The sequence below is a fragment of the Rousettus aegyptiacus genome, unplaced genomic scaffold (assembly GCF_014176215.1).
Source record: "Rousettus aegyptiacus isolate mRouAeg1 unplaced genomic scaffold, mRouAeg1.p scaffold_m13_p_1, whole genome shotgun sequence".
NCBI lineage: Eukaryota > Metazoa > Chordata > Mammalia > Chiroptera > Pteropodidae > Rousettus > Rousettus aegyptiacus.
This window is the reverse complement of record NW_023416284.1, coordinates 144,099,716-144,114,884: the sequence shown is the minus strand read 5'-3', so window position 1 is coordinate 144,114,884 and position 15,169 is coordinate 144,099,716. Positions and strand designations below refer to the sequence as shown.

General features: G+C 33.7%; 1 protein-coding gene across 1 annotated transcript in view; it reads left to right on the top strand.

The window, feature by feature from the left end:
- Window positions 1–14,678, top strand: part of SEC63 (SEC63 homolog, protein translocation regulator) — a 53,008-nt gene extending 38,330 nt beyond the window's left edge. The window contains exons 15-21 of the mRNA XM_016160207.2: window positions 356–415; window positions 618–791; window positions 3,846–4,004; window positions 5,760–5,861; window positions 8,677–8,775; window positions 12,561–12,665; window positions 13,590–14,678. Coding sequence (XP_016015693.1) covers window positions 356–415; window positions 618–791; window positions 3,846–4,004; window positions 5,760–5,861; window positions 8,677–8,775; window positions 12,561–12,665; window positions 13,590–13,733 — 843 coding nt within the window. The 3' untranslated portion in view covers window positions 13,734–14,678. The remainder of the gene's footprint in view (window positions 1–355; window positions 416–617; window positions 792–3,845; window positions 4,005–5,759; window positions 5,862–8,676; window positions 8,776–12,560; window positions 12,666–13,589) is intronic.
- The last annotated feature ends 491 nt before the right edge of the window (window positions 14,679–15,169 follow it).

The window sequence follows — 15,169 nt, the reverse complement described above, 5'->3', positions numbered from 1 at the left end:
GTCATGTCTGATTACTATTAGAAGTGAAAATTTAAACTGAAATATTTTTGACTTTTTAATGAGTTTACATATCTTAAGTCATTGCATTTATAAATTTAAGTACTCTGTAATCTATATTCAAGACAGATGTGAGATATTTCAGAAGGTAACTTCCGAAGTTTCATTTAGTAATTGCTAAATTGGCACACATTCATCATTTACTGATTACTTAGTTTCTTGTCCCCTCCCATTTCCCCTCCTCTATTGTCACCAGTTTTAAAACTTACTGGTAATACCTTTTCAAAGATTTGCTTTGTTTATCCGAAAAATAAATACAGGTTGACAGACCTAATGTTTTTCTTCTCACTACCTCTAGGAAGTATTTGAAAAGGAGCAGTCCATTTGTGTTGCAGAGGAACAGCTGGCAGAAGATGGGGTAAAACTCAAGTTTTATTACCTCTCTTTCTCCATGATAGAAATGTTCTGTTTAGTTCTCTGACTGATTTATTTATGTTGTCATGGGAGAATAATACAGTTTATGAAAACATTTAGTTTAGCCATTTCCATCTAAAAATTACTTTAACTCCCAAATGAAACTATTGCTGTTAACTTCTGAATGTGTGTGTTGTGATTTACAGCTGGGTGATATTAATAAGAATAGGACAAAAGGAGGATGGCAACAGAAGAGTAAAGGACCCAAGAAAACTGCTAAATCAAAAAAAAAGAAACCTGTAAAAAAAAAACCTACCCCAGTGCCCTTACCACAATCAAAGCAACAGAAACAAAAGCAGGCAAATGGAGTCATTGGGAGTGTAAGTTTACTATTCTTATTATATAGTTATCTTTATCGAGATGTAACGTGCACTAAAATGTTCAAACCTTATGTACACAGCATCTGAGGTTGTACGTATGTAATGTACCTGTGGTGCTGAGATCAAGATAAAAAGCCCTACCAGCACCCTAGAGGCTGCCTTGTGTCCCTTTTCAGTCAGTGACTCCTCTCTTCACCTCCACTCCTCTTTTTTTATTAATTAGTTTTGCCTTTTCTTAAATTTCATATAAATGAAATTATGTTTCATTCAGCATCATGTCTGCGACATTCATCTGTATTGTACGTAGCAGCAATTCATTTGTGTGTGTCTATTATCCCACTGTATGAATAAATATACCACAGTTTATCTGTTTCGTTGTTGGTGAACATTTGAGTTGTTTCTAGTTTTTTGCCTATTATGAATAAAGGTGCTGCGCTTATTCTCATGTGTGTCATTTTGTGGACATTTATTTTCCTTGGGTATGAACCTAGCAGTGAATTGCTGGGTCATAAAATAGGTGTATTTTTAACTCGTTGAAAGAGCCCGTTTTCCATAGTTGTACCATTTTATGTTCCTACTGGCAAAATACAAGTCCAGTTGATCCACATCCTCACCAATACTTGGTTTTACCAGTCTTTTTATTTCAGTCACTGTCATGGATCTGTTGTATCTCTTATAACTAATACTGGACACCTTTTTATATGCTTACTGGTCATTTGAATATCCTTTTTTTTATTGAGGGTGTTTTTTTTTATGGATTTGTAGGATTCTTTTATATACTCTGGATATGAGTCATTTTTTACTCTTAGTGGTAGCTTTTGATGGTTCTTAATTTTAATGAAGTCTGTTTCATCAATCTTTTATATGGTTCATGCTTTTGTGTCCTGTTTAAGACATCCCTGCTTATTCCAAGAACACAAAGACGAGATAGTTTTCTGTTTTTTTTTTATAGCAGTATTATTGTTTTACTTGTTATATTTAGTACTACAATACATCTTGAATTAATTTTTGTGAGTAGTGTGAGATAGAGATTATGGACTACTTATTCTGGCACTATTTATTGAAAAGATCATCCTTTCCTCTGAATTGCAGTGGTGATTTGTTGTAAAACAAGTGACTATAACTGTATATCGCAGATCTGTTTATGGACTCTACTCCATTTCATTGGTTATTTTACTCTTTTGCCAATACCACACTGTCTTAATTATGGTGGCTTTATGTTAAGTATTAAAATATGGTAGTATAGTCCTCAAACTCTTATTTCACTTTTCAAAGTTTTTTTTGACTATGTTAGATCCGTTGCATTTCTAGCTAAATTTTTGGAATAAACTTGATGATTTCCACCCAAAAAAGCTGCTGGAATTTGAACTGGTAGTGCATTGAATTTATGGTTCAATATGGGGAGAATTCACGTGTTACCAATGCTGAGTCTTTTTATTCATAATCATGGTTTATCTTTATTAATTGTTATCTTCCTTAATTTTTCTCAGCAGTTTTTTAAATTTCCAGTGGCAGAGGCATGGCACATCTTTCATTAGATTTATTCCTGTGTATTTGATGCTTTCTAGTGCTATTGCAAATAACATTAAAATAATTCATTCTGCATTGTTTATTGCTGGTGTATAGAAATACGGTTGCTTTCTAAATATTGATCTTGCATCAAGGAGCCTTAATGAATTGACAGTAACTAACCATTTGCACAGATGTTAAAAAGACTTTCTACATACATGATTATGCCATCTGGGAATAAAGACAGTTTTATTAATTTTTTCAATCTTTATGCTCTTTTTTCGTCTTACTATACTGGCTAAAACTTTCAGTGTAATGTTGATTAGGAGTGAAGATGGTGGTCACTCTTGCCTAGATAATCTCAGGGAGAAAGCAAACATTTCATTATTCAGTATGATGTTAGTCAGCTATAGGGTTTTTGTGGATATTTATCAGGTTAAGGAAGTGTTTCCTTCTAATACTGAGAATTTTTATCATGAACAGGTACTGAATTTTATTAAATACTTTTCCTCTATCTGTTAAGATGATTGTATGGTTTTTATTCTTTCTGTTAATGTGAATGATATTGATAAGTTAAAAGATTTTAAACAATCATTGCATTCCTGGAATAAATCTCATTTGGTCGTAATGTGGTATTCTTTTTTTATATTTATTTGGATTTGATAATATTTTGTTTAGGATTCCTGCATGTGTGTTTATGAGAGAGTATTGGTTTGTCATTCTCTCGTGTAATGTCCTTGCCATGTATTGTATTGAGTTTATGCTGGCCTCATTAAACAAGTTAGGAAATAGTCTCTTTTTCCTGGAAGACTGTGTATAAGATTGAGTTTGTTTCTTATTTAGAAGAACTATCTAGAGAAGCCATCTGGGCTTAGAGTTTTAAAAAAGGGTTTAGTTATAGAGTTCTTTTTAAAATATTTTTTCTTATACCAGTTTTCATAATTGTTTTTCAAAGAATTTGCCCATTTCCTCTTGAGTTACCAAATTTATTGACATAAAACTATTCGTAATATCCTTTATTTTAATGTCTTTTAGATTTGTAGTTATGTCTCTTTTATTTCTAGTATTGCTAGTCTGTATTCTGTCTCTTTTTCCTCTTGTCTGTCAGTGTTACCTAATAACATTTATCAATTTTATTAATCTTTTCAAAGAACCAACTTTTGTTTGGGTTTCCCTTTTGTATATCTGCTTTTTCTTAATTGATTTCTGGTCTTTGCATTTAATTTGCTCTTCTTTTTCTTGCATCTTAAAATGAACTAGTAAGATACTGTCTGAGATATTGGCTTTCCTTACTGCATTGTACTTTTGTCAGTTATGGAAAATAAACTATGAAAAATGACTCAAATAACTAGCATTAGACAAATAAGCCAAATGTTAAAGTCTTTAGTCTGACTTCCACATTATTTATAAATAAGAATGTTTATAATTCTTTAAAATTCTGTGCGAATAGTGAAATTACAATCTTGAGCAATAAGTTACCTTCAGGAACTCAATAATATATTCATTGAGATACTTAGAACTTTTTTGTTTGCTTTTTCCTTTTAGGAAGCTGCAGTAAAGGAAGATGAAGAAGAAGTTTCTGACAAAGGCAGTGATTCGGAAGAAGAAGAAACCAATAGAGACTCCCAAAGTGAAAAAGAAGATGGTAGTGACAGAGACTCTGATAGAGAGCAAGATGAAAAGCAAAACAAAGATGATGAAGCAGTAAGACTTATAGGTTCAAATAATTGGAATTATACTTCATTATGATAGTTTTGGTTTTTATTATTGTTTATTTGTTTGCTTGCTTGTTTGCTTTTCATTTTACTACCGGTATATTTTATAATCTTGTATTGCCTTGTAAGAATATTTTCAAGGGATAGCGGTTAGAATTATAAAGAAAAATAGTTCCTAACAAGGATTGGAAATCCTAATTTTCTTGAATCTTAAGTTGCTCGGTGAATGAAGGTCTAGGTCTGAGGTGAAGTCAATTTGGTGTCTTAAGGCAATTTTCAGTGTTGGAGATAACCCTGGAAATATGAGTAAGGAAAGGCGGGTTATGAGATAGGTAGCAGTTACTTGGAAGAGTCTCAGAAATTCCATGTAATGTTTAGGGGTAAGGACATAACTGTGAATAATAATGTCAAAAGGTTGGTTAAGGGAAGAGCTGACATTTACAGAATGCCACCTTGTTTCAAGAGGTATATAAGACATTAAGGAAAGGAGATCTCTAAGTAATTAAGACTGCAAGGTTATAAAGAATAGGAAAAAAAATCTCATGGCATGGAATTAAGTTGCAGATGATTTATGGGAGGGTTACAGAAAAGACTATTTGGTGGCCAATAATGGTTGTTAGGAAGAAGTTCCCAGCTAGATGAACTATAAACTGATCAGCAATTTATGTTTGTGTTCTTTTTGACTGGGCCATTGATCTAAAATAATCCTTGTGGTTTAAGAGAGAAAAAAGAGATTTCCAGAATAACAACCTCTGAGGCAAAAGTAGAGGCCAAAAGAGGAAAGGGTAAAGGACAAAGGAATAAAGTAAAGGAAATAATGTACCTATCCTTGGGAGTGGTGAGGAAAAAATAAAAATGGCTGTTTTTAGCATTGGCCTTTGACTATTTTTGTATTTCGAGAATTAAGTGGAGAGCTAGAAAACTAAAACCTATCAAAGAAATTATCCCCCAGCCTTGCTTTGAGAAAGAGCTGACATGTTCCTTTCTGAGTCTGTTAGGATTAGTAGAGATGACTCTTAGAGTTTTGACAGACTAGTTTTTTTCAGATGACCAAAAATACATTCATCTAGTTGACAAACAATTATACAAGTAACAAATAATTATTCACTATCTGTCACATTGCAAGTGCTGTGTTAGATGACAGAAGTGCAAAGCCAAATGTGAAACAGAGTCTGTTCTTGAATGATAGTAGGCTAGTGGGGAAGGTAGATAAATAAACATTTTAGGACAAGAGAGATGATGTACATTTTGTACAAGGTGCAGTGATGGCACAGAGGAGGGAGTGATCAACTCAGTCCTGAGGTAGAGGGAAATTTGTGGTACTCAAGAGCTCACACTTTAGGCTTTAGCTGCTCCTAAAAGAAGAATGAGTAGAAATTTGCCAGAAAGGGAAAAAGGAAAATCCAAACAGGGTTTAGGAAGAGTGAAATAGCTCAGTGAGTTCAGAGAAGTCCAGGTAGTTTGAAATGACTAGAATAAAAAGTGCAAGGAGGAAGGCAGTGACAGGAGACTGGAGAGATAGGCCCAGGTAGATCATGAACGGTCATGTTGTCATGCTAAAGAGATTAGATTTGATTTATGAAAAGAAGCATTGTTAAGTTTTGAGCAGGGAAATGATCAGATTTGTGGGACTGAGCTCAGTAGTAGTTAGCATTGTCAGGATTAATAGCTAGAAGAAGATGGAAACGCCACAAAATGATTGAAAACATACTTGATTTCAAATGTTTAATATTTATTTTACTAGGAGTGGCAAGAATTACAACAAAGTATACAGCGAAAGGAGAGAGCTCTACTGGAAACCAAATCAAAGATAACACATCCTGTTTATAGTCTTTACTTTCCTGAGGTGAGTTATACACAGCCTAGTGTTTTCCTTACTCCATTCGCTTTCTCTTCAGATATTTCTCAGTTGTCATTTATCACTTTGTGGTGTATACTGGCTCAGATACGCTAAACGTGGTCTATTCTTGATAGGCCATATTTTTGAAGGCTGTATTTCAATATGAATTATGTTTAGTGAATGTGTTATTTAAAAATGGGATTGTTAACTCTTTAAGAATTTCTGTGGTTTCCTGTGCTTCTATCTTTTCTATGCCTATATTTCTAAGGGTTGTGCTTTGTGATGATTTTTCATTAGCAGTTCAGGCAGTCTTACTCATTCAAATGCATGTTTTGGCTGTCGCTACGTGACTGTTATAAATCTCTCATTTCTATCAAGTATTAAAGAGGGTGAAAAGTTCTTAGTTTTCTCTGAGGGTCCTGTACTGGCCACCTGGAGCCACTAGACTTGCTTTGGTCCCAGTAATTTCTCCAGTCCATGGGAATCATGGGACCAGTTACGTTTACTAAGAGCTGAGTATGACTGAGCCCCTAGCTCAGGATAGATCATTGCAGTGCTGTTTGTTCCCTTATCCTTGTTTACTTTGTGATTGTGGCCTGCTCAGCTTTTGATCTCTTTAATAGGCTCTGTTGTTTGTCTTTCAAATGAATTTGGGATTTGCTTGACATTTCACTTTTGTAGATGGTTCTGTCTATGGCTAGAGGTCAGGAGCTGGTTGCCTCTTAGTTCAAGGAAGCTGTTCCACAGACTGCCTCACAGCTTTGCTACAGAACCTTCTGTTCACCACTCATGTTTGGCAGGTGATTTCATGTGTAAATCTGCTTTCTGCTCTAGAATGTCAATCCAGAGTTGTTGGGGGGTGTTGAAGGCAAATTTCTAAGTAATTTGGCTTTCTTAATAAATGAGTGGCTATGCACAGACTGTTATTTTGACTTGGAGAGAAGTCAGTCCAGGATTCCATCTTAATGCACATGCTGATCTTCTGGCATGTCCTGAGCATTAGCCCATCTGTTAGGGGCATTTTGCCCAATGCACTGGTAGTCTGCCAACACTGATGCTCCTGAAATCAAGTGAATAAATTTTACTCATTGATTGTTTTTTAAAAGTGTCATGGGATTCTATAAACTGTATAATTTTTATCCTTATAACAGTTTCATTTTAGACCATGCTTAGTTAATAGGCAAAATAGTCATTTATTTTCTTAAAACATTTTAGCAGTAAAAATACCTTTTTCTAATTTAATCTGCATCTATATGGTAAACATGTTAAAGTACCATTTATCAGATAACATTTATTTAGGATTTTCTTAATATCTACCTGTCTACCTTCTCACATATCTCTCATGTACCTGTCACACTGCCCACTTAAATTTCTTGAACATAACCCTGAGCTTATTACATGCATGTTCTGGTAATGATATTTATGACAGTGAAATGTCAGCATCACTTAAATAATAGGGCGTTAACCTCATTTCATTAATAATCATAACTTATTTATTGTACATTATATACTAGACGTTCTAACACATTTTACTTGCATTATCTCAGTTCATCTGTACTACACAGCCCGAGGTAGGCACTTATCATTTAACAGAGTAGAAAAGCAAGAGTTAGGGAAGCAAAATAATTCAGATCTGTGTGGCTTTAAACTAGCATCAGCAAAGTGCAGCCTGCAGACAGATCTGCCTCTCTGCCTGTTCTTGTGAATAAAGTTTTATTGTAAATCAAGTTTTTGTGGAACACAGCCATGACAGTGGCAGAGTTGAGTAGCTGCAGTAGGACCTTTTGGCCCACAAAGCCCAGGTAGTAATACTCCACTTTGAGTCCATTATGTGTTTACCTATTTTGTGTGTGCAAAACACGTGTAGACACACACACACACAGAAAACCTATTGGGGTGATCCTAATCCTTGGGTTAAGCAGAGGTTGGGTTAATCATGCACTTATGATTTATTTATTCTTATTAATGTTTCAGCGCTTTCATTTTTGGCTCCAAAACATTTTTCTGTAAGCTATTTTAGAAAGATCTTTCCTACTCAATTCTTAAATAGCAAATACTAAGCAGATGACTAAATAATTACTGATGTGTGCTATATAATATAGTGATGATGGATGAGCAGACTGAATTTTGGTGCTTCTAGACCTCTTAGTTTTCTAATTTTTTTTTTTTTATAGTATTCTGTCTCCTATTTGCTCTCCGTGCTGTCATTGTGTATTCTGGTGGCAATTGTTTTTTACCCAGCTCTTTTTCTGTTCCTAATCTTTTATGAAGTACAACTAAAAATGCTGAGCTAATTCATATTAAAATCATGTGCAGTGAAAGGTATAAATAGGCTTTTAGTATCCATGATGCTCTCTTAAGAGTAATGTGTTGATGTTTTAATGTTTTGATTCTTCCACTTTCTTCCAAGTCTCTTCCACTCTTACTTTCTGGCTTTTGCTTATTACTACATAAGATTACTAAGATTATTTGCTAGATGATATTGTAATAGTTTATATTGCTTTCTTTTTAAAGATATCTTTTGTCATGTAAGGTTAGTTAGGGGTTTTTAATACAGAGACCCATCAATAAGGTTTAAGGGACCATTTGAAACCCCAAAATTACACATGAAATTCTTTTGAAGAGCTGATCTACAAATGGTTAAGAACAATTTTTTTTTTCAGCATATATTATTTGAACATCTATTTTGTTCCAGGCAGTGTATAAGTGCTGGGTCTATAGCAGTGAATAAAACAAGGATAGATAATACCTCTAAAATGAAACAAGGCCAAACTCTATTTCTAGCTCTTTCTCATTATATATACCCTTCTTTTCTTCGCAGGAAAAACAAGAATGGTGGTGGCTTTACATCGCAGATAGGAAGGAACAGACATTAATATCTATGCCATATCATGTGTGTACACTAAAAGATACGGAAGAGGTAATTATCCAACAGTATTTCAGTTTTTACAAATGTATAGCATTTCATCATCATGCTACGTCATAAAATCTTTTTTTAAAAAACTTTATTCTATTTGTATTATTACATTTTATTTGTGAAGACATTTCATAACTTCTCTGATGTCTCTTAGAGGAAGCTCATTTAAAATTTAGTTTGAATTGCTAAGGGTAGGCAACTTTGTCGGTCTTTTAAAAACTTGTTCTCAACTTATTTGGGGGAGTTTTCACTGTCAGTGTCTAAGAATGCTGTATGCCTTTCCTCTCTCCAGAATAAATTATATTGTAGAAAAATGTATGATTTTTATCCTCATTGGATCAGTGCTAAGATATATACCTTTTTTCTTAAAAATAAGTGTAAGAATGGGTGATTAGATTGTTAGTGTGGAATATTTGATTATGTGGCATTGTCCACTGGTGATGACATCACTACTATAGTATTTGATGAACATATTTTGCCCTTGGGAACTCCTTTCTCTTCTTATTTTTCCTCTTGATTTTTTATGTTACTTTTTTAGAAAGAATGTTCTGTCTGCCTGTCCTTGTTGGACAAAAGCAAGGCTTTTACATTTTAAGATAGTTCTATGATATCAATTTTTAATCCATAAAGACACCCCCCCCCACGCCCTTATAGCCAAGAATAAATGTATGAAACAATTTGTTATTTGACACAGAGCTAACTTAAGGGTATTTCTTTGACAGAGCAATATAATTTTTTAAATTTAGATTTTATCTATTTTTGAAAATACATTAACCTAGTTAATATTTCAAATGATATATAGAAATGTATATATTAAAATATCTTCCATCCCTCTTACCCGTTCTGTTTCCTGGAGACCATCAATGTCATCAAATTTTTATTCTTCCTGTGATATTGTGTGTGTATTTTTACATCGTATTCTGCACCTTACCTTTTTCTCTCAGTGATATACTTTGGAATTTGTTCCAAGTTAGTACAGAAAAAGCTTCCTCATTTATTTTTACAACTGCAATATTCTTTTGTGTGACTGTTTACTTATTTGGCATTCTGCTATTTAATAGACTTACCATTGTTTCTTGTCTTCTGCTGCAGTGATTAACCTCATGTCATTTTGTATATGTGTAAACATATCTGTCGGATAAGTTCATAGAGGTAGAGTTAATGAATCAGAGGCTCTGTACATTTGTAATTTTGATAGATATTACTAGATATTTATTTTTCCTTAGGGAGAATGAATTTTTAAGTATGCCCATTGCTTCTCAGTGTGTCAGAATTTTGAATGGCATTGCTAATCAGAAGGGTGAAAAATGGCATCTAGTGTTACTTTTTCTCTCTGATTATTTATTTTAAAAACTTTAAAACCTATAAAAATGTTGTAAGCACAGTACCATGAACTCCCAAGTCCCTTCATCTACATTGACCAGTTGTTAAAATTTTGCTATGTATGTCTTACATCTTTCTCTGTATGTGTACATGCAAAGAACATACACACATGTGTATTTCACCCTTCTGACCCACTTTAGATACTTGGCAGACATTACGACATTATACCCCTCAATACATGTATGTCCTAAGAATAAGGGCCTTCTTCTACATACATACAATACAATTATTATATTCAGGAAGTTTAACGCTGATATGGTATTATTTTCTAATATACAGTGTGTATTCATTATTTCACTAATGTCTATAATAGTCATTGTTTTGTTTTGTTTTTAAATTTGAGATCCAATCAAGGATCACGCATTGCTTTTACTTGCCATTCCTCTTTAGAACATTTCTTTGGTCTTTTTCTTTTTAAATTTTTCATGCTATTGACATTTTTGAAGAATATCTCATAATTTGAGTTTGTCTCATTGGTGAGTCATGATTATAGTTATCTTAAGTATTTTTGGCAAAAAGACAACAGAAATGATATAACTTTCTTAAGGATGAAACCGAATATTGAAATTCAGTGTGTTTGAGTTATATTTCCTTTTGTATCTGTGACCATTGTTCATTTCGTTGAGTTATTGGTCTTTTAGGTTGGTTTTGGTAATTTTTTTTAATATTATGAAATCAGCCCTTCATGATATGTGTTGCAAATATTTCCTCTCAGTTTGTTTTACTATTAAAGTTGTTTTTACCAAGGAAAATATTTATTTGTTTATCCATTTTTTTATATTTGGAGTTTTTAATAGTGTGACTAAATTTTTTCTTTTATGACATTTAGATTTTGTGTTATAGCTAGAAAAGCCAAAATTTGAGATTAATTTTTTAAAAAAGATTCTCCTATGATTTTTATTTTTTAAGTTTGTTTTAATGGCATACTTTAATAAATAATCTTGTCTACAAAATCTGGATTTTAGAGCTTGGAGGCAGGTCACCAAAACATCTTAAAAATTCATTCTTCCTTTGTCCCAGTACAATCGAAACGTCTTAGAGTTTGTAACTCTTTGTATCTGAAGTTTATGATTTGATAAGACATAACATATATTCTTGACATTTTAAGGTATTTGGCATTTGTAAAGGAAAAAGTCACTTCTCTTTCGTTTTCTCCTTACTCTCACACTACTACCGCCCTCACAACACTTCTGACACCAGGTGGTGTGGATTCCCCCACACCAAACAATTCTCTGTGACACCAGCTGAGTGTCCTACAGTTTAATTCAGTGCTGCCACTATCTACCTAGAGATAGTGTCGCATCCCACAGGTTAAGGGCTCAGTTCCACAGGATTGCTGCCCTCTACTCTTCCATGTTAGACGCCAATCACAAGTCCAGGTTGTCACCTGAACTTCTGACCAAATGGCTATAAATTGGAGTTTCTATGACCCCATTCTTGGTTCAATAATTTTCAAGAATGGTTCACAGAACTCAGAACATTTACCAGTTTATTAAAAAATATATATACATGATAAAGGATAAATAGGAAGATACATAGGGCAAGGTATGCGGGAAGGGGCTCAAAGCTTTCATACTCTGGGTATACCACTCTTCCAGCACCTCCACGTGTTCCCAACTCGGTAGCCTCCTGGAACTCCTTACTTTGGAAATTTTTATGGAGGCTTCATCTCATAGACATGTAGATCATTAACTCAAATTGTAGCCCCTCTCCAGAGAATAGGGGGTGAGTCTGAAAGTTTCAAGTTTCTAATCATGGCTTGGTCTTTTGGTGATCAGCCCTCGTCTAGGAGCCCACTAAGAGTCATTTTAGAACAAAACACATTCCTGTCACCCAGGAAGTTCCAAGAGATTTATAAATCGGAGTCAAAGACCAAATATTAGAACAAAAGATGCACCTAGTGCTCTTATCACTTAGGAAGTTACAGGGGTTTGAGGCGCTCTGTGCCAGAAACCAGGAGCAGAGACCTGTATATGTACATATTTTTTCCATTATGTCACATCATTTATCTTAGAAATAAGAACATTTGGCAAGAATTATCACCTTTCTGGTAAGTCTGTTTTATTCCAACATTTCATTTTTTTTTTATACTCTCCTTCATTTCTGCAAGTTGTCAAGGTGTGACGGTCAGCATAGAACTTGACTGCTTTAAATATGCTTGCTTAAATTAACCCTGTCAGTTCTGCCTAATTTGGTTTCCTTTTGTATAGTATATATAATATGTGATATAAATGTTGTATGTATATTTATTGTCAGAACTTTTGTCACCTTTGTTAGGACTTCATGTGTCATCTGAGTAAACAAACACCTAGCTGTTAAATACTCTGGTCTAGGAATTTTAGGAGTGAGCTGTTATTTCTTTACTCCTCAAGATTTAGATTTTAAGTGCTGATTTTATCTTCTAGGTAGAACTGAAGTTTCCTGCACCAGGCAAGCCTGGGAATTACCAGTATACAGTGTTTCTTAGATCAGACTCCTATATGGGTTTGGATCAGATTAAACCTTTGAAGGTAAGCATAGTGACTCTTCAATAAATGTGATTGTCTATTTGAATAAGTGCTTAATATGCTAGGGACTCATCATATTTGATACATGATATACTTGATGGGCTACTCTTTTAATAAAAGCTGAAGTTGTTAAGTTAAAGGAGTAAAATGATTTAAAACCCTGAACATAAATTACTTGATAACCTTTTAATGTACTATAATATGCTATAACTTTATAGGGCCTCACCAGAGGGGTTCTGTTTTCTTTAGAAAAGCACATGTGTTTTCCCACAGATTCTGTTGGAGTGTTTATTAATTTCTGAAATTAATTTATTTTTTAGCATTTTAGAGTATACTCTTTCTGTAGGTATTGTTTGAAGCACACTCCCTTTAGTGTTTACCATTTCACTTGATGTTTTTATAAAAAACATTCTATTATGTTAGCAAGATCATGCTGCAGTATTTCACTGTGCACTGGAGTCCCATAGTAAAGGGAGCCAGTAAAGGTATGCCTCTTTTTTCCTGCAAGGGTACCATATTTCTTACCATTGGCTATAGAACTTTACATTATGAGTCCGGAAGCTGCAGAATACCTCTTTGAAGGTCACATTTGAGTTTTTCTTCCCTTATCAGATTTCTAATACATTACTCAGTGTTCTTGCGCAAGAACCAAAATCATTAATTGTTAATGCCATGGAATAAATAGTATAGCTTCTATAAAATCTAAATATCAAACTGTATTTGAAGTTTAACAACATTTATATGTTAGTAGATTTACCTTTTTATTTCTGGGATGAATATCTATTCTAAATGAATGTCTTAAATTTGGAGTTACAACCATAAAATATTTATTTATAATTGTTTCGGTCAGAGAAAACCTTTTCTTTACTGTATATTTGTTTTTTCATCCCCAAATTTCTGATGTCTGCATTTAATTCTTCTTTCTAGTTGGAAGTTCATGAGGCTAAGCCTGTGCCAGAAAATCATCCACAGTGGGACACAGCAATAGAGGGAGATGAAGACCAGGAGGACAGCGAGGGCTTTGAAGATAGCTTTGAGGAAGAGGAAGAAGAGGAGGAAGATGATGACTAAGCAGTACTACAAATGGACCACAATATTTGCACATATTTGCAAATTTTTGCTGTTTTGGAAGTGTATAATAAACCAGAAACAGTGTAGAACCGATGTTGAGGGAGGTGTTAGTTCTTTACTAGAATTGGGTGCACAATATAACTAGGCAATGCTGGTGCCTTGGTACCATCTGAAACATGCTTAAGGCTTGTTAAAGCCTTTTAAATATGGGTTGGTGCATTTATTTCATTTGCAAATGATAATAAACCCTTTGTTATAACTGTCCAGAAGTGTGGGCTATGTATTATCTGATCAACTTATGGTCCCTGTAAAAGTAAAGGTACCTGAAAATCAATCTATAAATGAGCAACTTTTATTTGTTCAGCTTTAGTTTTAGCAAACATTAAAGTACGATAAACACCACAAATATGTTTTAAGTAACATCTGCTCAAGTTTTAATCTTGATAAGCTCTATCATTCATTTATTTACGTTTTGCAGTGATACAAGGCTATAACAGCTACATTCATAGCTTTAAACATTTTATTTTTACCTTTCTTGGTCATAAGTTGGCATTCTCTCACATTCCACACAATACAGAGGGCTGCATTTTAGGATTTTCCTTTCTTGATTGCCCAGAGTTAACCAGACAGATAAAAAAAATGTCTTTTAATGGCTTAGAACATTTTTAAGCCTCTATTTTAAGCAGATCAATGCAGGATCTAATTCTTTTTATAAGCTATAGATCTAAAAATGATTGTGGGACCATATGTTCATTGACGTTGGTGACTTATGTTATTAAACCTTTTTTAAAAGGTTCACTATAAAAGCTGAAACACATTCTTAGCTTTTAATCTACCTGAATCAATCAGAAGCCTTTTAAGGAAAAAAATATATAACATGCAAAGGAGGCATTTTTTTGTATTCATTTTGGACTCCTGTCAATAAAATAGAAGTTTGACTCATTTTCCGTTTGTAATGGTGTGTCTTTTTACTCCAGAGAAAAGATATAATAGGAAATTCTTTTGTTTTTCAACTAAAAATTTAATAATATTGTATGTTACTGCTAAAGTGACTGCTATTTCCGTAGAAAAACCCAAGAGTGGGAGAATTTCCCACTCACACAGTACAACCCCGAAGGATAGTGCTCATAAAGAGTAGAAATGTGCCAAAAAAAAAAAAAAGTAGAAATGTGTACATGATAAATCATTGAGGTGTAAGATGAATATTTTTATTACTAGATATGGAGGAAGCATAAGTCTATATTATTATAGGACTGATTGTAATTATTCTTTCCTATCAAAATTTCCATAGGCCAAAGTACTGTTGGAATACTAACTTGTGACCTTGTTTACTTAAAAGGTATCCACTTTCCATGCAGAATTACCACTAGTATTTTGTTACTGCAGTAGTTGGAAATAAAGTTTGAAAATTACCAGAAATATGAATGGTCTTTCAG